A 26,798-nucleotide genomic window follows, 5' to 3' on the forward strand; every position below is an offset into this window, starting at 1 on the left:
ACAATTGTACATAACAAGCAACCCATAGGTGTTATCTGAAAACTGGTTCCACACTGATTAATCAGTTATTGTCTCCATGGTCCTTTGGTTACAAACACTTGGGTCGACGGGAATGGGACACCTCCTTTTCTGATTTCAGAGAATTGTATCTGTTCATTTTTCCCCCTCCCAACTTGGAAAGTAGCTAATCTTTCACTCAATTATAAATCATATCACCTAATGTTGTATTGTTTCCTTTTAATTAATTAGTCTTATTTGACAAATTATTTTTAATGTATAAAAGTCTGTCTCCTCCCACATTTGGGGTCTAGGACTAAGCTGAGGAAGCCTGGTTCTGATTTGTTGGGCAGTTGCCACACTTTATTTATTAAATCAATATGCTCAGAAAAATCGAATTTTTTTCCTTAGTCATTTCATCTTTCACCCACTACATATCTAACTCTTATAAATCCCTCTACAATATTTTTCACTTATTTTGATTGCCTTTTTTCAGTTGCCTTAGTATATTGTTGTACAGTTGTTTTAGTCATGTTCAACTTTTCATGACTCTAACTAGAGTTTTGTTAGCAAAGAGAGAGGAATGGATTTGTCATTTCCTTCTCCAGCTCATTTTACAGATAAGGAAACTGAGGCAAACAGATTAAGTGATTTTCTGGGAGTCACATAGTTATTAAATGTCCATATAAGTGAGTCTTTCTGCCTCTAGGGCCAGGACTATATCTACAAAGCCACCCAGCTGCCTAGGCATTTAATATTTGTTTAATTAAATTGGTAGATGTAATCTAGCTGCTTCTTCCTAATGCACACTTTGGATGAGCTTTCTTCTCCAACTAGAAAAAACCCAACATCCTCCTGGAATTCATGAACATTTACCATATAACTCGAAGAGACTTTTCTTTCCTTTTTTAAAAAATGTCTGACTAATATTTGATACTGATTTTTTTTTAAAAAAACACTGTCAACTTCCCACTGACAGCCCACAAAGAGAACTCTCCTATATAAGTTAAGCAAAACAAATTAGCACATTGGTCTCACATGAAAATATATGTTCCATTCACCACCTTTTTTGCCAAAAGTTGGAAGTAATTTAGAGTACTTTAACTTACCCATATTCCTCTTCTGCAAGAACTTTTCTAGCCAAGTGGGGAGTACTTTCTAGCCCTTGAATATCATCCCACTATCTTCCTTCCAAATGTCTTTTCTCATTCTGTTCCCTATCCCCGAAATGCCCTATCCCAACTTCATCTCCACTTGCTGGTGTCCTACTAATAGTCAAGGCATAGCTCAAGTATTACTTCTTTCATAGAATCTCAGTTGATTCATTTTGATTACATGAAATGTAAAAAACTTTTGCAAAAGAAAACTAAAGTAACCAAAATTAGAAAACAGAAAACTGGAGCGGGGGGGGGAGAGGAGATTTACAGCAAATTTATCTGATAAAGGAAAGACCTCATTTCTTTGCTATTTGAGTAACTGAGTCAAATTTATAAAAATAAGAGCCATTCCCCACTTGTTAAATGGTCAAAGGATATGAACAGGCAGTTTTCAGAAGAAGAAAACAAAGCTATCACTAGTCATATCAAACTGTTCTTTCTTGAAGCCTTCCACATTTACCTCCCTTTGTCCCCTTCAAGCTGGAAGCAGTCTCTCTGTTTAAACCTTCCTTATGTGCTCATCACTTGCTGTCCTATGTGTGTGTGTCCACATCTTATTTCTGTTACTAGATCATAAGTTTCTTGAGACTAAGGCCTTATTTGTGTTATTTTTCTGTTTCCTCAGTGTTTGCAAATATAGAATCTTGAACTCTGAAGCATTCAATAATTACTATTTCTTGAACAAATGAAGGAATAAATAAGTTCTTGAAGAATAAGCATAGGTAAACAGGTGAGAGAACATGTTGTACACAAGAGATAAGTGTGGTACCTTGCCTAACTGAGAATTTTCAGATGAGGGAATTAACAAGACAAAGATTTAATACAGTTTGGTCTAGTGCAAAGAGTACAAGACTTAGTTTTTGGAGCAACTTAGGTGCTTTTATTGTATGACTTTCAGTCAGTTATTTAATCTTTTAAAATTTCTGCTGCTTCATCTATAAAAAAGGGACAAAAATACCCAGCCATATTTAACTCATAAGATGTTGCAAAAATCAAATGAGATAATGTATATAAAACAATCTGCCAACACCAAAATGTTATATAGATATCAGCTATGGTTATCATTATAATTATTACTTTCTTATCTAAAACTATGTCTTTCTTTCCCCAGGAACTCAGCAAAAGATTTTCTGCTCTACGAAAAACAAAAGGAGATGGGAATTGCTTTTACCGAGCCTTAGGTTATTCCTATTTAGAATCACTAATTGGAAACAGCAGGGAAATTCTCAGGTAAATTACCATGTGGATTCTTCCCTGTTTACACATTGTATCCCCTACATAAAGTATAAGCTTTTTGAGGGCAGTAATTGTTTTTTTGTTTTGTGTCTCTCCTAATACAAACATTTACACACATTAGGTACATTCATGTTACATTGGATTAGATTGGATTGGGTTAAGTTAAAATGGTAAATGCAATAAAGAGATCTGCGCTCTAAACTCAGCTGTCTCAAAGGCTTCAGTGGTTTTTGTTTGGTTGTGCTCATATTTAGAAAGTAGTAGTTAGTGTTAGGAGTGTGCTAGTTCCAGCTCACTATTTGTGAGAGCTGATTATTACATTTCCGCTGGGAGCATTTACACCTCAGAAATCAACAAAAGCTATAATCAAGGCTTGTTGGTTTGGTTTGGTTTTGTTTTGTTGATTTTGTTTTGGTTTTTTGGTTTTGTTTTGTTTTTTGGGATTTGTTGGTATGCCAAGAAAACCCCCAAACGAGGTCACAAAGAGTGAAACACAACTGAAATGACTAAACAATATCAATAATTAGACTTTAAAATTGGTGAAGAAAAGAATTCATGATAAAGGAAGTAAAGTTAAAAGTGTGTTCAACATACATTTTCCTCCCCAAAGAGTTGATTATTAAATATACTAGTACACACCTCTGATTAGAATCTTGAAGGTATCTTCTGAAAGCAAGAGAGAATAAGCAATGAAACAGAAGGCTCAGAATACCGGTTCTCATCCAAACTCAGCCACTGACTTACCTACATTTCTTTAACCAAGTCACTCCTTGGGCCTTAGTTTCTGCATCTCTAAGCTAATCTCTAATGAACCTTCCATGGCTAACATTCTCTATTCTTCTCCATATTGTATCCTGTCTACCTTCCAGTTCTTACATTCTATGTTCTAGGCTTCCTTTTTGTTCTGTTTGCACCCTGTGATTTCATATGTCTTTGGAGTCACCTTTCTTGGTGACCATGAAAAAGGTAATTATCTGCTCTTTGCCATGATTTAGGTATGATGTTTCTTGGAGACAGGGAGGCTGAATAAAATACCTTTCCTAGGTGCCCCAACTGATTCACTGGCCAGATCAAAACTAGCAAAAAAATAAATTGTTTTAGGACAGTTAACCAGAGAATTCAAACCAAAACAAATCCCTCAAAAATGGAAGTTTTCAAGCAGAAATAGGTTGGCCATTTATTGAATTATTTATAGAGATTCCATCTCCCTTTATTGCTATAATGGATGCCAGGCCTGGAGGTAGGAAGATCCACATTCAGATCCAGCCTCAATCATTTACTTGCTATGTATGAGATCCTAAGCAAATCATTTAACTTCTTCCTGCCTCCTTTGTAAATAATAATAATAGTATCACCTACAAACCATTTTTGTTGTGAGGATAAAATGAATGATATTTATAAAATTATCAAAATTTTATTAGTAAATTAATTCTTATTAAATTATTATTAAAACAATTAAAATTAAAGTTTATTAAAAACAAAATTTGTAAAATGTTTTTCAAGCCTAAAAGTGTTATTATTATTAGCTTTATTTATCTTACCTGGATCTGATCAGATCTGACCTTAAATATAATGGGAGTAGATGCCCAAATTACAATGTGATCTGAAGACTATTTGGGCAAACCTTTGCTTCAAAACACTACATACAGTTCTTAGATGTAGAGCTGGAAGAAATCTAAAAAAAAATCTAATCTGGTCTCTTCATTTTACATACGAAGAAATTGAGTTCGGGGGGGAGGGGAGGGAAGGGGGGTTAATGACTTGAGCAAGATCACACAATGTACAGACATCGGGGTGGGATTTGAACCCAAGTCCTTTGAATCTAGAGTCAGCAGTCATTCCACTATATCATATCCTTCCTCATCCATCTATGGGATTATCATAAGTGACTCAGTGCATTTGAAAATCTATCTCTTCTCTCCAAGTGATATTCATAGAATCGTAGATGGAACATTCAAGGTCATCTAGTCCTACCCTCTCATTTTTTGCCTGTGAGGCAACAGAGCAGGAAAATTAAGTCCATTGCCCAAGGTCAAAACAGTAGTTTAATGACATCACATTTACTTGAACCAAAATCGTCTGACACTGCCTCCAAAATTGTTTTCTGTACATGCAGGTTTCCTAGGCCTCTCTCCATACCAAAGTAATTTTGCTAGGGGGAAGACTGAAAAGATTTAGAGGCTGGGGCAACTAGATGGGGCAGTGGATAGAACATCAGTCCTGAAGTCAGGAGGACCTGAGTTCAAATGCAGCCTCAGACACTTAACATTTCCTAGCTGTGTAACCCTGAGCAAGTCATTTAACCCTACCCTCCCCCCCAAAAAAAAGACCAAGAAGCTTCTGGACATCTTTGAGGGAGGGCAGTGCTATGAGAGGGGTGAGGAAGTGAAAGGGAGAATTTTCCTGTTTCACCATCTTATTGACCTGGATCTTATTCTCTGCCATACATAGACTCATAGTACTACAGTGTTGGATGGGAACTCAGTTACTCAATAGCTATGAAATGAAGTCTTTATCAAAGAAATTTACTGTAAATTCCCCCCCCCCCCGCCTCCAGTTTTCTTTTTTCTGATTTTGGCTACCTTAGTTTTCTTTGTGCAAAAGCTTTTTACATTTCATATAATCTAACTGATCCATTTTACATCTTATGGAAGAAGTAGCATTTGAGCTGGGCCTTGACCATTGGTAGATATAAATCCTATCCAAAAGATGATTCTTCTCTATAATGTCCCTAAGAAGTGATCATCTAGTCTTCATTATTAATTCTTTTTCTTGCTTTCGTTCTTTCTTTTTTCTTTTTTTTTCTTTTTTCTTTTTTTTTTGGATGAGGCAATTGGGGTTAAGTTATTTGACCAGGGTTACACAGTTCCTAGGTGTCAAGTGTCTGATACTGCATTTGAACTCAGGTCCTCCCAACACCATGCTCTATCTACTGTGCCATCTGGTTTCCTCATCATTAATAATTAAGATAGATTATCATTAAGTGCTTATCACTAAGAAATGCTTCCTTTTAATGAACTGAAATTTGCTTCCTTGTAATTTCTTCTTTTTATTTTTTTAAAATTAAATTTTAACACATATTGCTTTATGAATCATGTTGGGAGAGAAAAATCAGAGCAAAAGGGAAAAATCATGGGAGAGATTAAAAGAAAGCACAGGAAAAAAAAGAAGTGAACATTACATTCAGTCTCCTTAGTTCTTTTTCTGGATACAGATGGTATTTTCTGTCCAAAGCCTATCAGGATTGCTTTGAATTACTGAATCACTTAGAAGAACCAAGTTTTTCATAGTGGATCATTGCACATTCTTGCTGTTATTGTATACAATGTATTCCTGATTCTGCTTGTTTCACTCAGCATTCATTCAGTTCATGTAAATCTGTCCAGATCTTTCTAAAATCAGCTTGTTCATCATTTTTTAAAGAACAATAATATTCCATTACCTTCATATACCACAACTTGTTCAGCCATTCCCCAAAGTGATGGGCATCTTATTCATTTTCCAAATCTTTGCTACCACAAAAAAGAGCTGCTACAAACATTTTTGCACATGTGGGTTCTTTTCCCTTCTTTATGATTTCCTTGGGATACAGACCCAATAATAGCACTGCTGGGTCAAAGGGTATATACAGTTTTATAACTCTTTGGGCATAGTTCTAGATTGCTATCCAGAGTGGTTGGATCATTTTACAATTTTTTGTGACAACAATGCATTAGTGTCCCACACCCTCTCCTGAACATTTATCATTATCTTTTCCTGTCATTTTACCCAATCTGAAAGGTGTGAGGTAACTTCTTCTTTTTAAAAAAGAATAAATACTCTTCCATATAATTTTCATCCATTGGTATTATTCATGTTGAGAAAAGCTAATCTTCATTACTTGACAGTTTTTCAGATTCCTGAAATACACAAGTACAAATTGTCCTGCTCTGCTCTACCAGTTTTTCCTTCTTCTACACCAAGTATTCTTGATTACTTCAACAGAGAAGATGGTTTTGAGTCCCATTTCTATCCTGTTTATGCTTCTCTGAATACATCACAATATTTTAATATCTTCCTCTGAACACATTATAGTGTTTTAATATCCTTTCTAAAACATGGCACTGAGAACTTTTTGCTCTTTTAAAAAAAATACATTTTTCCTATCCTATAGTCATGTGATTGATTTTTTGACCCTAAGTGCAGTACTTTACAATTATTTCTAGTAAGTTTCATCTTACTAGCTTCAGCCTTCAACTTTCAATTCTTGAGATATTTTTGGATTCTATATTTGTGGGCTCATTGGAAAAGACCCTGGTATTGTGAAAAATTAAAGGAAAGAGTTAAAGAAAAGGGGCTGGCAGAAGCGATGGATAGATAATATAGAAACAGCAAACATGAACTTTGACATACTTCAACAGAGAGGGAGGATAGGGGGATAGAAGGGACCCATTAGGTCACAGAAGAATTGGACACAAGTGGACACAAGTGATCCATTGTATTAGTTTCCATTTCTGAATTTGTCTTTTCTTCAGATTTGGTATACACCACCTTAATCCAAGTCATGAATAAAAAATGTTAAGCAGAACAGGACTTAAGACAGGAAAGAAAAAAAATACACTAAAACTTTGTAGTGTATTTTTTAAGTGTACCATTAGGTGGCATAATCCTTCGCCATATTTGGCATATACTGAAACTAGATTGCTGAAAAGGAAAAGAACACAAAACATCCAAAACAACCTTTTCAAAGTGATTATACAGCAAACCTTTAGAGCCTGCTTTGCACATTAGCCTATTTAAACCTCAGGAGAGTACAATGAAGTCTCAAGTTTTCCCAAAGGGTAAGCTTTGAAAGGAAAGAGCTGATAGAAGATCCTAACCAAAAGTGACTTCTTTTAGAGACCCGGGAGGTATTTAGGATGTTTTGAGAAGTGAGGTGTCATATGCTCCATAGACTTGCTCCAGCATCCATTTTATTATTCTGGAGAGGACTGTGGGATTGGCGCAGGGGATAAAGAAAGATTAGAAAAGCATAAGTCTGAAAACTAACTAGTTTGGGGACCATGGGCAACACTCTCCATTTCAGTACCTTTACCTGTAAAATGTTAATATTTTGTATTACCTACCTCATAAATATGTAAGGAGAATATATTGGAAAGCTTAAATGATCTAGTTGAATTCCTTTATTATTCCCTTTAGGTGCTATTTCTATAATTGGGTAAATGGGCTTCCTTTAATGAAAGTAGCCCCTGTCCTGGCTTCCCTTTATAGAAATATGAGGTGGAATAACAGTAAGGACATTGTAAGCCTCAAATGAGATAATTGCAAACTATGAAGTCCTATATAAATGCCATTATCAGGTTTTTTTTTTTTTTATCATTATCATCCTACCTGGCCTCTAATCTGATAATAACTTCCTTCCCTGAATCTCCTACTTCACTTCTGCCAAACTCAAACAATGTTTATAGAACAATACAGTAGTGTGCTGATTAATGTTTAACAACCAAGACCTCTAGAAGAAAAAAAGTATACATACGGTCTTTAAATTTCATTTACATTATTAACACTTTCTTAAATCTAGATAATCAACAAAACAATAAATCCAGCTTTGATTTGTAACTTTGTAACTGAATAGTAAAATTGTTTTCATTAAAAATTAACAAAATTTCACTAAAAAATTAACAAATTTGGCTCCAGCACATCCATGGAATAACAGAGCTCAAAATGCTGAAGAAACTGCATGTAGATGATGCACTTGATACTTTATTCACTAACCTCTAATCTTTAGGTTCAATCCCTTTCAGGTTTAAGGAACGTGTACTACAGACCCCAAAAGACCTTTTAGCTGCTGGCTTTGAAGAACACAAATTCAGAAACTTCTTTAATGCAGTAAGTAGTCTGTGAACTGACAGCCAAAATAGCCAAGAAAAAATACAAACAGGAGAGCAGGTCAGTACTACTGAGAAAACATGAAGACAATAACTGTGTGATCAAGGTCAAATCAATTAAATTCTCAAAGCCTTGATTTCCTGCAAAATGGAAATAAGGCTCAGAAAGGGAACAATATCCCTAAGAAGAATATGAGGCTCTTTTGAGGCTGCTTGCAGGCAGCTGATAACCTTTTCCTTCTGGGCTATTGTTTCTTTTTTAAAAAAAACTTAATTTTTTTACTAAATATATTTAGTATTTTTTCCCATTAAAAACTTTTTTTTTAAATTTGTGTTTTTAAAACTTAGAGTTCCAAATTCTCTCCTTCCCTATATCCCTTCATTGAGAATACAACAATTCAATATAAATTATATATGTGTAGTCATGCAAAAAATTTCCATAATCGTGTTGTGAAAGAAAACAGACCAAAAAAAAAAAAAAAAAAGCAAGAAAGAATGCTGCAATCTCCATTCAGACTCAGATCACTTCCTTCTCTAGAAGTGCATAGCATTTTTTTTAATCATAAGTCTTTCCAAGTTGTCTTGCATCATTGTATTACTGGGGAGAGTTAAGTTATTCACAGTTCTTCATCAAACAATATTTCTGTTACTGTATACAATGTTCTCCTGGTTCTGTTCACTTTACTATGTATCAATTCACATAATTCTTTCCAGGTTTTCCTGAAATCATCCTTCTAGTCAGCTCTTATACACAGTAATATCCCATTACAATCATATACTACATCTTGTTTAGCCATTCCCCAGTTGATGGGCATCTCCTCAATTTCCAATTCTTTGCCGCCAAAAAAAATCACAAAATACCTTACATTTTACTACTACGAGATGATTAGCAATATTATTCCCATTTTGTATATGAGGAAACTAAGGTTCATTGATTGGATTGAAATTGACTTCTCTGGGTGCAGAGATAAGTGACAGAGCTGGTCCTCAAGCCCGGGTCATCTGGTTGAATGTCCAGGGCTTATTTCTATGACAGCAGCTATCTCTACTATACTACACCTTGGGACGGATAAAATCATGACAATGCAGGGATAAATATGAAAATAGAGGGCTGAAAGCATTTCTCTTTCTCTGCTTTTTTTTTAAATTTTTTATTTACAAAACATATGCATGGGTGATTTTTCAACACTGACCCTTGCAAAATCTTCTATTCCAACTTTTCCTCTCCTTTCTCCCATCCCCTTCCCTAGCTGGCAGGTAGACCAATTACATGTTAAATATGTTAAAGTTTATAAAATATAATATATGTATACATATATATACAGTTATCTTGCTGCATAAGAAAAATCAAATCTAGAAAGAAAGAAAAAAAAAAACCTGAGAAGGAAAACAAAAATACAAGCAAACAAAAACAGAAAGAGTGGAAATGGTATGTTGTGCTCCACACTCAGTTCCCATAGATGTTTCTCTGCGTGTAGATGGCTCTCTTCATCACTGAACAATTGGAACTGGTTTTAATCCTCTCATTGTTGAAGAGAGCCATGTCCATCGGTATTGATCATCATATAGTCTTCTTGTTGCCTTGTACAATGATCTTCTGGTTCTGCTCATTTCACTCAGCATCAGTTAGTTCATGTAGGTCTCTCCAGGCCTTTCTGAAATCATCCTGCTGGTCATTTCTTACAGAACAATAATATCCCATAACATTCATATACCATAATTTATTAAGCCATTTTCCAATTGATGGGCATCTACTCAGTTTCCAGTTTCTTGCCACTATGAAAAGGACTGCCACAAACATTTTTGCACATGTGAATCCCTTTCCCTCTTTTAAGATCCCTTTGGGATATAATCCCAATAGAAACACTGCTGGATCAAAGGGTATGCACAGTTTGATAACTTTTTGAGCATAGTTCCAAATTGCTCTCCAGAATGATTGGATTCATTCACAACTCCACCAACAATGTATCAGTGTCCCACTTTTCCCACATCCCCTCCAATATTTGTCATTATCTTTTCCTCTCATCTTAGCCAATCTGACAGGTGTACAGTGGTATTTCAGAGTTGTCTTAATTTGCATTTCTCTGATCAATAATGATTTGAAGCACTTTTTCATATGACTAGCTCTTTCTCTGCTTTAAACAAAAAGAAATTGAAGTAAGTGTGTGTGTGTGTGTGTGTGTGTGTGTGTGTGTGTGTGTGTTTATTGGCCAGTTGCCCAAAGATGTATAGATCTGCCTATGTAAGTATAGCAATGAAGGAGATTATCCAAAGCATGGATAATCTATTTTTTGTTGTTGTTTGAGGTCGAAGGCATCTAGGGACAGGGGGTAGAGTGCAGAGCCCGGATACTTAATAATTGTGTGAGCCTGGGCAAGTTATTTAAACTCTATTTGCCTCAGTTTCCTCATTTGTAAAATGAGCTGGAAAAGGACTGAGCAAACCAATCCAGTATCTTTGTCAAGAAAACTCCAAAAGGGGTCACAAAGAATTGGACGTGGCTAAAAAACAGTAAATAAAAAATAAATAAATAAATAAAAAACAATAAAAAACCAAGCAAGTTGGCTTAGTAGATAAAGAGCTGAACTCCAAGTGTGTATATCCTGGTTTCAAATCCCATCTTTGACACATGCACATAGTCATTCATTTAATCCTTCAGTGTCCCAGATAATCCATACAATTAATACAACAATACAATACTATACATTGCAGAGAAGGTATTAATCTGAATTGACAGAGAAAACTTGTCACTGGGAGCATCCTACCCCAAGGAAATAATAGATCCAGTCTTAAAAAAAATTTTTTTAAGCCTTTTGTAAAATTTGGAATGTACCTAGTCTTTTCCCCCATGTTTTAATTTGTGGTAGACTGCCTTAGAAACACAATTTAGATAACAATTCCTGCCTTCATGAAACTTACATTTCTCTCTGTGAACTTCCATTTACTCATCTATAAAATATGATCGCTAAGTTCCCTAAACAGCCTATATTCTTTGATTATTTCAACTCCCCCCACTCCCACACACCTATTCTCTGACATAAAGACAATGCATTACCTCCAAAGCAAAGGTGTTATTTGGGATCTGAATGAAGAAAGGATGTTACTGTTAGGGACTCTCAGGGGAAGGAAATCAGAGAAGGCTTCATGAAACTGGCAACATGTAAGTTGGACTTTAAAAGATAGACATGAAATCAATAGAGAGAGAGGAAAGCAGGAAAGAAATGTTCATTGAAGTTTTAACTTTTTAAGCCTAGTGGACTTACAAACATACAATTTTCTAAACTAATTGTGACTTCTGGGTGGGGGGAATGAGTCATCATTTTATAGTAGAAAGAATTCTAGACTGAAAATTAGGAACCATAGGTTGTCTTTGATTATACCACACACTACTAGTTCTGTGATCTGGGAAGTGGATAGAGTGACCTAGAGTCAGAAAAGCTCCTCTGAGTTCAAATGTGGCCTTTAATACTAGCTGTGTGACCCCAGGCAAGTCATGTAATCTTATTTGCCTCAGTTTCTTTATTTGTAAAATGAACTGGAGAAGGAAAATGGCAAACCACTCCAGTATCTTTGCCAAGAAAACCCCAAATGGACCCTCAAAGAGTCAGACACAACAAAAAACAACTAAACAATAGAAAGCTCTAGGAAACAATTATAGCAAGTGGCTTTTGAGTTTTACAGATAGGATTTTTCCACATAGAATTTTATTTAATCATTACAATAAGCATGTGAAGAGAGGTAATATATTCTTCATTTTACAGAAGAGAAAAGACTCAAAGTTTGAGTGACTTATCCGTGGTCACACAGCTTATGTGTCAAAAGGAGGATTTGAATCCAGGTCTTTTGACTCCAAATCTAATACTCTTTTCATCATACCAAACCGCCTCAATCTCTAAGGGCCTCAGTTTCCTCATATGTAATATATATAACAATAAAATAATATGTAGCTGCTGTGGTTCTAGGATCCCTTCCGATTCTAACATTTCTATATTCAGTTTCTTTCCCATTTCAACATTCTGGGAAGCTGATGAGTTCACAATTAATAAACAATCATGTGTTCAGGTTCACATTTCTCCAAAAAAACTTACAGTTTGGGGGTGGGGGTTGTTCTGGAGTGTGTGCCTTTGGACTGACCTGAAATAGTAACAAAATGTTTCTAACTCAGTTATTTTGTTCTGGGGAAACAGCATCTTAGAGATTACTCTGGTCAATATAAATAATTTTATAATGTTATATATTATACAATCAATATATAATACATAAAATAATAATTTAATATAATGATGTATAATAATTAACATCAACTTGGAGATTATTATAGTTCATCAACTTGAAGGCCTGAAAAAGGAAGGTCTAAACTCAGGAATAATAAGTTCTTGTGTATTGTCTATATTCTTAAGTGCTTTGGCCTTAGTTTTACAGCTTGGTTGAAATGGTGGAGAAGGATGGTTCTGTTTCCAACTTGCTGAAGGTTTTCAATGACCAGAGTTTTTCGGATAGAATTGTCCAATTCCTTAGGCTTCTTACTTCTGCATTCATCAAGAACCGGGCAGATTTCTTCAGGCATTTTATTGATGAGGAGATGGATGTCAAAGACTTCTGTGCTCAAGTAAGTTTACCCCTCTGGTAGTAGGGAAGTCTTAGATGTAGCTGTAGTCTCTACTTGTATCCAGAGGTACTTTGCCTCTGGACCCTCAGTATCTCTCAGGGAAGAAAGAGGCATCTTGAGAGCCAGGGAACCTGGATTTGACTCCTGATTCAGACATTGTCTAGTCGTGTAACCTTGAGCAAGATGCTTTGCTTCTGGGCCCCCAATGATATGGAGGCCCCTTCCAGTTCTAATATCTTATTTTCTCAGATGATGATGCCCAGAGAGGAGAAGGCAGAAACTGTTTTATTATCTGTCACTTGATACAGCAGTGGAATACAGAGCTTGGCATGCCATCAGAAAAGTAATACATGTTTATTAAAATTTGAACAGTCAAAAGCCCATTTTAAAGATAGCTCCGAATCAGAAAGATTCATCTTCATGAGTTCAAATCTGGCTTCAGACACTAGATGTGTGACTCTGGTCAAATCACTTAAACTGTTTTCTTCAGTTTCCTCATCTGTAAAATAAGCTAGAGAAAGAAATGGCAAACTGCTTGCAAAGAAAATGTCAAGTGAGGTCACAAAGAGTTGGACTGACTAAAACAACTGAACAAAAAACATTTATATAGCACTTACTAGATGCCAGGCATTGTGCTAAGCACTTTACAATTATGTAATCCTCACCATAACTCTGGGAAGTAGGCACTAACATAATCCACATAATACAGATGAGGAAACTAGAATAAACAGAAATTAAATGGCTTACCAAGAGTCCCAAAGCTAGCAAGTGGCTAAGGCCAATTTTGAGCACAGGTGTTCCTGATACTCTCCACTATTATCATAATTATTTTCTGGACTAGGGTTTGGTATCCATCCCTCTATCTCACCCAACATGAATTCTCTCCTATGACTAGATGGCCATCTGTTAGCGGCCGGGGAAGGGGAAGATGGGGGGAGAGGAGTAGTCTGTCCATAAAAAGCAAAGCTGCTTAATTTACTAGGGAATCAAACCTCTGAACCGCCTCCCAATATTCCTATATTTCTGAACATTGCTCTCTTGTTGGTCCTCACAGGAAGTGGAACCCATGGCCACGGAGTGCGACCATGTTCAAATCACCGCTCTGTCTCAGGCGCTGAACATCCCTCTTCAAGTTGAATATGTGGATGAAATGGACACCGCACTGAACCACCATGTATTTTCCGAGGCTGCCTGCCCGTCAGTTTATCTACTTTATAAAACATCACACTACAACATACTTTATGCAGCTGATAAAGTGGGTTAATTTTAGGCCCTATGGTGTAGAGTGTGAAACGACAGGACTACATTCTTATAGAGCATTCTGGGTTTTTTTTTTTTTAATGATTTAGATGTTTCATTAGCTAGAAGAAAATGTACAGCCTTTGGGGGCTCATCACTTACAACATGGCCAGGTTCTGTGTTGATATGTGATACCGATTAACCAGCAGAAAGGCTGTTTTTTTTTTTTTACCTCATCTAGATCATCTGTCATTGACTGACTTCTGATAACTTAATAGTGTTTGTTTTGGCTATGGACCAAATGTTTTCCACTTCTGATTGGGTAAGTGGTATGAGAAAAGAACACTTGACCAGCAATCAGGAGACCTGGTTAGGAATCCTGGCTCTGCCACTCACTCAATGCCCAGTCTTTAACAAGTCATTGGCTCTCTGGAGCTTAGTATTTGCATCTGTAAAATGGAGCAGGGTGGGTGAGTAAGCAGATGTTGAAGATCTCATTTTTTTCTATTAATATTATGTGGACTACAGCTGTTCACCAAAGGTAATCCTTCACAATAAGAGACAGGGAAAATTGCTTCCACATACAATGTTTTGATCACTAGAGTCCCCATTGGAGCCATCAGGTAGGATTAGCAACCTACCTGAAATCATATAGGCTGAGATCTGGAAGTTCTTGTCCTGGGACCTGTAGTTAGATTTCAGGGGGGGTTGAGAATTTGAATGAAAAAACTATTGCGTCTTTATTTTTACCAACCTGTCACTGAAATTTAGCATTTCCTTCAATTTATCCTTTATTACTCTTATTCTGAGATTAGTTCTGTGTGCTCCAACAGACTGCCCAAAAAGGTACAGAATCTCTGCACTTGGACCAAATCTCTCATTTTGTAGATGAGAAAACTGAGGCCCAGAAGAGTAAAATGACTTGCTCAATGCAAAAAAGGGCAGAGTAGAATGTAAACCCAGCAAAGTTGCCTAATGCCAAAGTCTGAGCTTTTCCCCACTGACTGGTTAGTGATCATTGAATGGCTAGCTCAATCAGGAGGAATCTCTGAGCATCCTATGTATACATCATAGTCTGTATGAACAGAAGAAATTGGGCTTGTGGTGGCGTCTGCTAAGCTAGACTTTTCTTGCCTCTTCGACAATGAATATGTTTTGATTTGAAAATCAGCTAGAAAGTACAATGAAGTGCTGTGCTCTTACTAGGCCCAATGAATCCAGATTTCCAGGGGCAATTGAGTCAAAAACCCCCCATTTCTATAGCCTCATCAACCCAGAACTAATTTGGTTTGTTTCTAAGTCCTGCTCATTAGTATAGGACTGTTAATCCTGTGGTGGCCCTTAGAGATCATCATATCCATTGCTCTCATTTTACATGAGGAAACTAAAAAGACATAAAGTGATGTTTGCCCAAGGTCCTACAGCTAGTGTCTGAGTCAGAATTTGAATCCAGTTCTTCCAGACTCTTAGTCCCCAATGCCCCTGTGCCTCTGAAATAAAGCAGCCATCATTCTCAGGCAGTCTTCTCTCTAACTACTAACTGAGAAAAGATGAAATCAGACCCTTTAGCCCCCTTACTTTTTCTGGCTTAAGAAATTGAAGCAAACCAATGAAAAATAGTGAAGAGGCAGCTAGGTACAGCTGCATATGCACTGGGCCCAAAATCAAGAAGATTTGAGTTCAAATCCAGGCTCAAACACTTTATAGCTAGGATAAGTCACTTAATCTCTGCCTGCCTCAGTTTTCTCAACTATAAAATGGAAATCATGATAGCACCTACCTCCCAGGATTGTATAAATGAGAAAATTATCTGTAAACTGTTTATTATAGTGCCTGACACATAGTAGGTGCTATATAAAATGCTAGTTAGAAAAGGGGGTGGGGAACAACATTGGACAGACAAAATTACACCACTAAAGCTAGTAATTTACATGGGACTCATGTTGCCTGTAAATTACAGGTAGCCATTAGGAAAACACTGATTTAGGTTCACAGCCTCCAATAGTTGGAAGAATACTAAAATGTGGAGTCAGAGACACTGAGTTCAAATTTTGCCCCTTCCTTTATATGCTTAGGCAAATCATTTCACTTCTGGGCCCATTTCCTCGTTTGTAAAAAGAAAGGGTTATACACTAGAATCTCACAGGATAATTTTTGGTTTTGTTTCTTTTTACAAGTTTTTTTTTCTTTGTATGTTTAACTCTACATTCTATGAAATTGTGTGTAATTATCAAGTTTTCTTCCTGTCCCACTTTTTATACAACCAAGAAGAAAACTAGGTTGGGGGAGGGGGAGGGCATAGGAAGAGGGAGACTGGGGAACAAAGTAGGAATGAACAACTAAGTGAAAACACCAGCTCTTCTGATAGGCACTGCTAACAATTCTGCATTCTTCTGAAGGAAAAGAGGAAGACTTGAGATAACATCAAAGGACAATTCTACACTAATTCTAAAATTCACAGTCTTCCTCTCTCAGGTTCCATTTCTAAAGGGATTTTAGGGATCTGTTGGTGCTACTGTTTATGTCATTGCTTAAAAAAACAAAAGTTTACTGTTTACAAGTATAGTGCCAAGCTTTCAACACTTGTTTGAAAACAATGTTCTACTTTCATTAAAACATTAGGCTTCTTAAGTAAAAGAAAATGTGTTTGAATTTCACATGGGAAGCTCAGGTTCAATCAACTCTTGCAAATTCATGGCACAGGAATTTAATGATTGTTAATCATAGTGAACAGGACTCTGATCCATGAATATATTAACTGCTGTACCCTGTTTTCTGGACACCATTGCTTTTATTTGTATGTTAAAATGTTGTAATAATGAGAGAAAACATCCTTTGATGGATACATAGTGCCTAATACATAGTAGGGTGCTTAATAAATGTTTATTGACTATCAGCTATTATTGATAAGATTTTCCAATATGATTTTTCACTGCCCGTTCCACAGATTAGCATTGTATTTATCCATCTCAGGTAGTGGGGGAAAAATATCCTTTGATGGATTCAGAGTGCCTAGCACACTGTTTAATGTGTTTAAATGTTAAATTATGTTTAATAACTATCAACTATGGGATCTTCCAACATTTATTTTTCACTGCCCATTCCACAGACTAGCATTGTATTCCACCATCTTGGGGAAATGGAGCCAAATGATCTGATTCATCTAAATAAATGTTTAATTTACTGAAGTATTTAGAAACTCTGAAATATTATTCTTTGGTTCGCCACTTAGTCTTCATTAGATCTCAAAGCAGTGTAATTTTTTTTTTATGTTAGCCTATGTGTTGGATGTAAGTTCTCTGTTAGAAGTTATGCTATGAATTTAGGTGTATAATCTGCATGTCACAATAAGAAAGAGACACACAAGAGAGAGAAAAGGAAAGTTTGTGCAAAAACTTTTAATATAATCAAGATTATCCATTTTACATTTCATAATGTTCTCTAGTTCTTTAACCATAAATCCCTCCCTTCTTATAATATCTGACAGGTAAACTACCCTTGCTGTCCTAATTTGCTTATAGTATCACCGTTTATGCCTAAAACATGAACCTATTTTGACCTTATCTTGGCATAGGGTGTTACATGTTTGTCAATGCCTAGTTTCTGGCGTACAATTTTATAATTTTTCCAACAATTTTTCTAAATAGTGAGTTCTCATTCCAGAAGCTGGAGTTTGGGGGTTTATCAAATACTAGATTACTATAGTGATTGACTTATTGTGTATTGTGTCTGATCCACTACTCTCTGAGCCAGTACCAAATGATTTTGATCACTGCCACTTTATCATAGTTTTAGATTTGCTACAGCTAGGCCACACCGGAAAAGGTGTTTTTATGTGTTTTGCTCCAGGAAGGATCATTATCTAAATCTAGTCACTATTTTGAGAAGTAATTTCACCTATCTTATCCTTATATTCCCCCAAGATTAGATAACTGCTTTGTGAGGTGGGCATTTTATAGATGAAGCGACTTGTCTTGAAATTAGTGCCTGCGAGTCAGAAATAGAACCCACTGCAATATTCTTTCAGAGAACTGGGTGCTAAAGTAAATCTAGTCACTATCTCCACTGTATTGACTGGTAAGGAAAATGAGACTTAAATAAGGTGACATAATATTAATAGTAAGAATAATAGCATCTACATAGCATGTTAACATTTGCAAAGAGCATTACATGTTTTGTTTGAGCTCCACAATAAACCTCTGAATGTAGGAGTACTTGTTCAATTCTTTTCAGTCGTGCCCAACTCTTCATGACCTTATTTGGGTTTTGGGGGGCAAAGGTGCTGGAGTGGTTTGCCATTTCCTCCTCTAACTCATTTTACACAGGAGGAAAATGAGGCAGACTTAAATGAAGTACTCAGGGTCACACAACTGATAAGCCTCGAGGCCAGGTTTGAATTTGGGTCTTCCTGACCTCTGGGATGATGGTATATCCACCAAACTACCTAACAAGAAGTACTATTATCCCAATTTTACAAACCGGGGTTCAGAAAGGTTAAGTTAAATTCTGAAACAGTTTTGTAACTCGCATCCTTCTAACTCCAAGACCAGTGTCCTATTCATTGTCTCACCTAGCTGACTTGCTGGTAAGGGATAAAGCTGGGATTAAAAGTCTTCCTACTCCAAAGCCAGTGCTCTCCTTTACCAGACCGATGCCCTTTAGGATCCTCCCAGACCACTGCTTCCCTTCTATCACCAGCTCAAGTACAGTGACCAATGCTCCACATACTATTATGTAATAAATACAGCAGCTGCCCTGTTAACAACATAATTTTCACACCCAGATAGCAAAATGTTTTCATCTTGATGACCCCTGCCTAACACATACCCTTACACATTACTGGGATGGTCTGTAAAAAGCTTTTTTTTTTCTTTAATCACATTTGTTGCCATAACAACCTTTGTTCATCAAGTTGGCTATTTCTCCCTCTTGTATATCAGTCCTTCCCGCCTGCCACTTTCCCTAGTGAGTCTGGACTGTTTAAGAGGAATGTTGTTAACAGGGCAGCTGCTGTATAAGGCTTGAGTTACCTGTTTGCTGCAGATCGGGTAGCCTCGTTGATTCATTTATTGCATGATCAATAAATGGTCTTGGCAAGGTTCTCAAATTTCATGGTTGAGGGTGTGGCCTGGGCAAGCTCGATGAAACCATGTCATTACGGGTAAACACCTCCTCAGTGGGTGAGCAGTCTCAGAACTTCATTTGCAACACACCAAGGGGCACAGACCAAACCCTTGTAGGGGGTAAGTTAGCTGATTTCTGAATACCTGCCCCACTTTTCCCTTCTCTGAATAAAGCTATTGAAGTGTTTGATGAATCATTTGTCTGCTAAAGAAAGTGTGTTAGATACTCACCACTTATAAAACACGTTCCCACTAAGAAATGATCTGGGTAATTAACACAGTCTTAGTAATCTAACCAGAGATCTAGTTTAATATCTTAGGGTAACAGAACCACAGCTGGGAGTCTTTGGCGTTTGAGCCCGGGCCAGGTGAATAGGCCATTCTGAGACTCAGTTATCTAAGGTTACCTTTGTAGCTACTATTTCTAAGCCTCATTGCCTTATCTATAATGTTAACTCACCACCAACAAATGCATGGTAGCAGATAGTCATGAGTAAAAAGCACCATGGAATAGCAGAATGGGCACTGGACTTGTAATCAGTGAGAACCTGGGATTTAGTCCAGACTCTTAACAATTACCAGTTGTGAGACCCTAGACAAACTACATAAAATTATAAACATTAGTATCCTCATCTATAAACGAGGTATGATCGTGGTGACCTCACTACCTACCTCACAAGGTTATTGTAAGGATCAAACAAGGAACTGGATGGGAAGGGCTTTAGGATGAATGTTTCCATGTCTACTACAGAAGCTCCTCATCCATGGGATGCCTGCCAGGGACCCTGAGCCATCTTGACAACTGTACCACCAGAGCTCACCAAGAAGTTTGAGCCTAGTGCTGATCAGCCATCCCACCTAGTGAAGAATCAAGTGGTTTGACATTCTAAATTTTGTCATATTTTTTTTTCACTTAATAACTCATGAAAACTCTGAGCATGCTCTGTAAGATGTAATCATTGTAAAGTGTAATCATTGGTTGCCCCAAACCACTATAATTTTTGCTTCCTCCTCACCCATTCTCCTTCCCTTCTCTTCTGTTGCTACCTCAAGCCAACCATGAGTACCATCGGCCATCATTGGTTTTTAATACTAAGAAAATTCCAGTCTCATACTTTGCCCTTCAAAACCATCAAATTAAAAAAAAATATGGTATTTTTCATTATTTACCCAAATCTGTACATAAAAAACATGATTTATTCAGCCTACCTATCAACACAGCTTATGGTTGTGTATCTCCCCACTCAAGCACTTTTTCCTTCTCTGGTTTTACCCATACTGATATGACAAAAAGTTTTAGTGTTAGAATTCTGTGTGCAAATTCTTTTTCTACTTCTCAGCCCTACCTCAAATAAATCAATCTCTCTTAGCCACATTTCCCTGGGACTGTTTTCTTTCTGTAAAACAAGGTGAGTGTTTCAAATTCATGGTTTCTCCAAGATTCGTATTTCCAGCCATAAGACACAGGTCTTATACAGCTATGATAATCTCCACAGAGTTGAGGCATAGCTGATTGGGACAGCTAATGAAAGCTCAAAAATAATCTACTAGTGGTGTTAGAAGGTAAGGTCAAATCTGACAATAATTACAAAGAAACTAATTCAGATTATTCACCCGAAGGTCGAATATTAAAGCTCTGGCCACATAATGAGAAGACAAAAATTACTGGAAAAGGCCCTGATGCTGGGAAAGATTGAAAGCAGAAGAAAAAGGGGATGTCAGAGGATGAGGTGGATAGTACCATGGAAATAATGAAAATGAGAGAAAAGCTACAATCCAGAGAGTTGGACACAGGGGCAGCTGGATAAAGCAGCGGATGGAGAACTAGCCCTGAGGTCAGGAGAACTTGAATTCAAATCCTGAGACACTTAATACTTATTAGATATATGACCTTAGGCAAGTCACTTAACTCCAAACGCCTAGTCCACAAAACCCATAAAAAAACAAAATCTAAGAGTTGGACACAACAAAAGTAGTAGATTTTGAGCTTTCATTAGCACATGTAAATGCTATTATTAATAACAGTAATCATAATAGCAGCATTTACATAGCAATTTAAGTTTTCCAAAGTGCTGTAGACTTGGGCAGCTGGGTAGCTCAGTGGATAGAGCACTAGCCCTGAAGGTCAGGAGGATCTGAGTTTAAATCTAGCCTCAAACACTTCATACTTTCTGGCTGTGTGACCCCAGGCAAGTCACTTAACCTCAATTGCCATCCCATTTAACTGCAAAGCTGGCCCATTCCCAATCTTTTTTTTTTTTTTTTAAACTTTAGCATGGGGTAGTGCAAAGAATTAAGAGGTCCAAGTTCAAGACCTGGTTCGGAGCCTTCCAAGCTTTCAGACTCCAAGCAAGTCATTTAAAATATTTCTGGCCACAAATTCCCTCTTCTTTAAAATGGGGGTAACAATACTTGTACTATCTATCTTCCAAAAAGGTCTGTCAGTCATTCAATAAAATATTTAGCAAAGGGACACAATACATGAGAGATGAGATGGTTGCCCTGAGGTCTCTTAACTGGAGGATCCGGGAAGAACTCTCCAATAACCACCCTCCACCCTCCTTCAGGGAGCTTGGACAAAGGATCCCCAGATGCAGGGAGTCCTGAAAAGATGTGCGTTTCAGAATTGCCTGATATGGCAGGAAGACAAGTTTGTGGACACAATGATGAAGGCCAGGAGAAAAGCCAAATGGGAAATGATGAGATGGCTCCCCTGGGCAGTACTTTGTAAACTATAATATATAAATGTGGGTTATTGTTCTGTAGTGGATGGTCAGCCTCGGACACAGGATCCACAGCCTGAGTTTAAGTTCCATCCTTGACTCATACTGTGTTAGCATCTCCCTTAATTTCTGTGCCTCAGCCAACTCCAAGATGTCAAGTTGCAAAACAACTGCTGATCTGCATTGACATTAGGAGTTTCCTTACTGGAAGTTCTCTGTACCAATGAAATCATACATCCAGACTAAAAATAAAGGTTTAAAAAAAATGAGAGTCACGGATTTAGGGGAAGCTAGGTGACACAGAGGGAGTGCCAGGACTGAAGTCAGGAACACTCATCTTCCCAAGCCCAAATCTGACCTCAGGTACTTCCTAGCTGTGTGCTCCTAGATAAGTCCCTTACCCTTGTTTGCCTCAGTTTCCTCATCTATAAAATGAGCTGAAGAAGGTCTTTGCCAAGAAAAATCCAAATGGGGAATCAGACATAACTGAAATGACAGAACAATTATATGAATTTAGAGTGAAAGGACGTACATTTAAATCATTATTTAATTCCTCTAAGCCCTGGTGTCTTTATCTGTAAAATGAGGGAGAACTCTGCCGTCCACTTCCAATACTAAAACCATGAGCCTGAATGACCATATTATCATAAAGCCCACCTGTCATGGATCTTTGCAATTATCCCAACTGTTTCACCTTCCAGCTAAAAATTCATGACAACCATCTCCATTAAGTCATGGCTTTTAATTAAAAAAATCCATTCAGACATGTTAGAGATGTAACAACATCAGGATGAATGGGATAACTCTTGACTGGAGCGACTGCCCAATCGGCCATGGCATCGTTCTCCCTAGTGTGAGCAGAGCAGGAGTACCCACGGAAGCAGACGGGGAGGAAGAGGGCTGCATAAAACTAACAATGGAACTTTGGCTCGTCTGAAATTAATTTATACTCATGATTAGTTGTTTCTTCTTTCTCCTCTTCTTCTGCTGAGATACGGTATTCAGAGCAGATTCTGAAGTGTGGAGAGGAATCTCAGGCAGTGTCAGCCTTCCAAACTGTGTTGGATACTTGGTCTTCATGAGGTTTTTAAATACAGGTTGGGAAAGCAGATGTTTTAACTGTTTTTTCATTCCCTTCATCAGCCTTTGTTTCTGACTCTCTTCTTGTTCATTACATCTTCCTCCTTAGAAAAATAACACATTAAATAGGCTTATTTATCTATTAATGGGAATTTTTAGAAACCTTTCCTCCCATCCTCCCCTCCACAATGATAATTTCCCAAACACAGTGCTCTTTTCGGTAGTAAAGTACAAAAGGACTTTGAAGAAGCTTGGAATTATCCTTGTATGCTTGATGGGAAAAATAAAGGTTTGCTGACTATTCAGCTAAAAATCCCTCCAGAGACAATGCTTTGAATGCAACCCAATCACTGCCTGTTTTGAGAACACAGATTAAATATGCTTAACTTATACTGCATCTACAAAGGGAAGGAGGCAGGCAGAATGATTCAAGGCAACTTGTCATGGCTAGTTTTTGCAAGTCACACAAGTAATCAGAAGTAGCATTCATCTGTTTGTCTCTTAAGAGCCTCCTACACAGAGGGAACTTTCCATGTCCAAACCATAATATATATTAAAAACAGGGGCCACTGGATTAGATTACATCAATCCCTTAAGGTACATTCCAGCTTTAAAAAGTCATACTTTAAAGTCCCTTGGAGCTCTAATATCCTACATTCTAATAGTATTTTAAGATTCTTTCTAATTTTAATAATCTCTGATTCTAAGGACCTTGTCTAAGCAAAGTCTTTATTGGTTATGCCAAATGCTTCTCATTACGACAGTATTTCTATCTATAACAGACGCCCATGGACAAGGCTCTGAGGACAATGTTGTACTACTAAAAAAAAATGTGATTATCACGCAGCTTTCAGTGAAATGTCTCTTACTGAAAAGTTAGTGAAATTGTCTCTTCTTCGTGACAAATCAACAGATCCCAATGAACAAACAGACTGCTAAAAGAGTCCATGACACAAACAAAAAGGGTAAGAACCACTGGTCTAGACAAGCTTTTCCTGATCCCCTCCACATTTATTTTGCATTTAATTAGCATGTACTTATATATGTAAAAGTTTGTCTCCCTAATGGAATGTAAGCTCCCTGAAAACAAGAATTGATTCATCCTTTCTATCTTCAGAACCTAGAACAAAATAGGCATTTAATAAATGATTATTGATTGACTGCTGGCAGTCAAACTGACAAGACTTGACAACTTAGCTGGACACATGAGACAAGAAAGAAGGAAGGGCTAAAGATTAATCAAGGTTCCAAGCTGAGTAACTTGGAGGATGGGAAATGCCCTCAACAAAAATAAGGGAGTCTGGAGAAGGCACAAGTTTGGAGCAGCTAGGTGGTGCAGTGGATAGAGCACCTACCCTGAAGTCAGGAGGACCCGAGTTCAAATTTGACCTCAGACACTAAACACTTCCTAGCTGTGTGACCTGACCCTAGGCAAGTCACTTAACCCCAATTGTCTCAGCGGGAAAAAAAAAAAAAAGAGAGAAGGGACAGGTTAAGAGAAAAAAGTGTGAGGTCAGTTTTGAATATGTAGCATTAAAACTAATGCAAACAAGATTAGAAGGGAAGCAACAAACTGGGAAAACATCTTCACAGTTAAAGGTTCTGATAAAGGCCTTATTTCCAAAATATATAGAGAACTGACTCAAATTTATAAGAAATCAAGCCATTCTCCAATTGATAAATGGTCAAAGGATATGAACAGACAATTTTCAGAGGATGAAATTGAAACCATTACCACTCATATGAAAGAGTGTTCCAAATCATTATTGATCAGAGAAATGCAAATTAAGACAACTCTGTGATACCACTACACACCTGTCAGATTGGCTAAGATGACAGGAAAAAATAATGACGAATGTTGGAGGGGATGTGGGAAAACTGGGACACTAATGCATTGTTGGTGGAGTTGTGAACGAATCCAACCATTCTGGAGAGCAATCTGGAATTATGCCCAAAAAGTTATCAAATTGTGCATACCCTTTGATCCAGCAGTGTTTCTATTGGGCTTATATCCCAAAGAAATACTAAAGAAGGGAAAGGGACCTGTATGTGCCAAAATGTTTGTGGCAGCCCTGTTTGTAGTGGCTAGAAACTGGAAAATGAATGGATGCCCATCAATTGGAGAATGGCTGGGTAAATTGTGGTATATGAATGTTATGGAATATTATTGTTCTGTAAGAAATGACCAGCAGGATGAATACAGAGAGGACTGGCGAGACTTACATGAACTGATGCTAAGTGAAATGAGCAGAACCAAGAGATCATTATACACTTCGACAACGATATTGTATGAGGACATATTTTGATCGAAGTGGATTTCTTTGACAAAGAGACCTGAGTTTCAATTGATAAATGACGGACAGAAGCAGCTACACTCAAAGAAAGAACATTGGGAAACAAATGTGAACTATCTGCATTTTTGTTTTTCTTCCCAGGTTATTTATACATTCTGAATCCAATTCTCCCTGTGTAACAAGAGAACTATTCGGTTCTGCAAACATATATTGTATCTAGGATATACTGCAACATAGCTAACATATATAGGACTGCTTGCCATCTAGGGGAGGGGGTGGAGGGAGGGAGCGGAAAAACAGGAACAGAAACGAGTGCAAGGGATAATGTTGTAGAAAAATTACCCTGGCATGGATTCTGTCAATATAAAGTAATTATTAAATAAAAATTTAAAAAAAATTAAAATTAAAATTAAAATTAAAAAATGAAAAAAAAAAAAAAGAATATGTAGCATTAGTTTGCTAGGTAGAAAAGTTCAGTAAGACCCTTTTGACAATCTGTTCACCAGTATCTGTTGACTTATGCAGAATAGATAACATATACTCATTTACTAACTTTTCGATAAGAGACATTTTATTGAAAGTTTAGGGAAGTACCCAGGTCCCATTATAATACTGCTCTCAATAATTTATTTTCCTTTAATAAATGGGACTATAGTCCCAAGAAAGAAAGATTAGACCCTTCTCCTAACTTTGCCTCTGAATTTCCAGGCTTAGGGAGAGGACAAAGCTGGCTAACTGACTCCTCTTCTGGTTCTGTTCCAGACTTTCCTCCAGCATTCTCCCTGCTCCAGCACTTTGCACACTTCCTCTTTTCTATCCCCCTGTTTTTCAGCTCTCTGAAAACTGTGTTGTCTTCTCCCATCAGAATTTAAGCTTCTCGAGGACTTTCTTTTTGTTTGCAATTTGCAGCCCCAGTGCTTAACACAGTGCCTAGCACAAAGTCAGTGTTAAATAAAATTCTGTCACCTTGCCTAAATATACAAATTCTCCAGAGAAATCTGCCTAGAAATAATCACTGAACCCACAGGGGTAGATGAGATCAGTAAGAAGCTATAGAGAGAGAAACATCTCATTAGCTTCAGAAGATATAAGGTTATGTGAAGGACAGAAGAATGAAAGAGACTTTGAGAAGTAGGGAAGAAGCCAAGAGACGCGGGACAAAATAAAATGTTAAGCTGAAAGGGTAGGGTTGAGGGAAAGAAAGACAATCAAAAGCTAAAGTCCAAAGGAGAAAAGATGGCAAACAGGAATGAAAAGGTAATATAGAATTGTGAATAGTGTAGATTTACACTTGTGAGGCACAAGGGAAGAAGCAATTATCACCCCCATTTCACAGATGAAAATCTATGGCTCCCTCAAGGTTACATGGTCTGTCCATGTTCACATCTTCAATGCTGGAGGTGGTTAGAAACCCAAGTGACCTGACTCCACATCTAGCACATTTTTAACTATATACCACATATACTTCTAACA

The 26,798-nt window shown here is 37.2% G+C and overlaps 2 protein-coding genes and 1 long non-coding RNA gene across 6 annotated transcripts in view; 1 reads left to right on the forward strand and 2 right to left on the reverse strand.

Annotated features, from left to right (window-relative positions):
• LOC127549401 (uncharacterized) overlaps window positions 1-3,747 on the reverse strand; it is a 67,880-nt gene extending 64,133 nt beyond the window's left edge. For 2 of the 3 annotated variants that reach the window (XR_007950576.1, XR_007950575.1), the window contains exon 1: window positions 3,030-3,747. This is a non-coding gene — a long non-coding RNA (uncharacterized LOC127549401). The remainder of the gene's footprint in view (window positions 1-3,029) is intronic. The other variant, XR_007950577.1, reaches the window with a different exon arrangement.
• The window catches only part of OTUB2 (OTU deubiquitinase, ubiquitin aldehyde binding 2), a 37,243-nt gene extending 19,947 nt beyond the window's left edge, over window positions 1-17,296 (forward strand). The window contains exons 3-6 of the mRNA XM_051977383.1: window positions 2,266-2,384; window positions 8,174-8,258; window positions 12,672-12,866; window positions 13,921-17,296. Coding sequence (XP_051833343.1) covers window positions 2,266-2,384; window positions 8,174-8,258; window positions 12,672-12,866; window positions 13,921-14,130 — 609 coding nt within the window. The 3' untranslated portion in view covers window positions 14,131-17,296. The remainder of the gene's footprint in view (window positions 1-2,265; window positions 2,385-8,173; window positions 8,259-12,671; window positions 12,867-13,920) is intronic.
• A 187-nt stretch (window positions 17,297-17,483) lies between these two features.
• Window positions 17,484-26,798, reverse strand: part of DDX24 (DEAD-box helicase 24) — a 36,726-nt gene continuing 27,411 nt past the window's right edge. For both annotated transcript variants that reach the window (XM_051977376.1, XM_051977375.1), the window contains one exon: window positions 17,484-23,135. In XM_051977376.1, coding sequence (XP_051833336.1) covers window positions 22,891-23,135 — 245 coding nt within the window. In that variant the 3' untranslated portion in view covers window positions 17,484-22,890. The remainder of the gene's footprint in view (window positions 23,136-26,798) is intronic.

The sequence above is a fragment of the Antechinus flavipes genome, chromosome 2, assembly GCF_016432865.1.
Source record: "Antechinus flavipes isolate AdamAnt ecotype Samford, QLD, Australia chromosome 2, AdamAnt_v2, whole genome shotgun sequence".
NCBI lineage: Eukaryota > Metazoa > Chordata > Mammalia > Dasyuromorphia > Dasyuridae > Antechinus > Antechinus flavipes.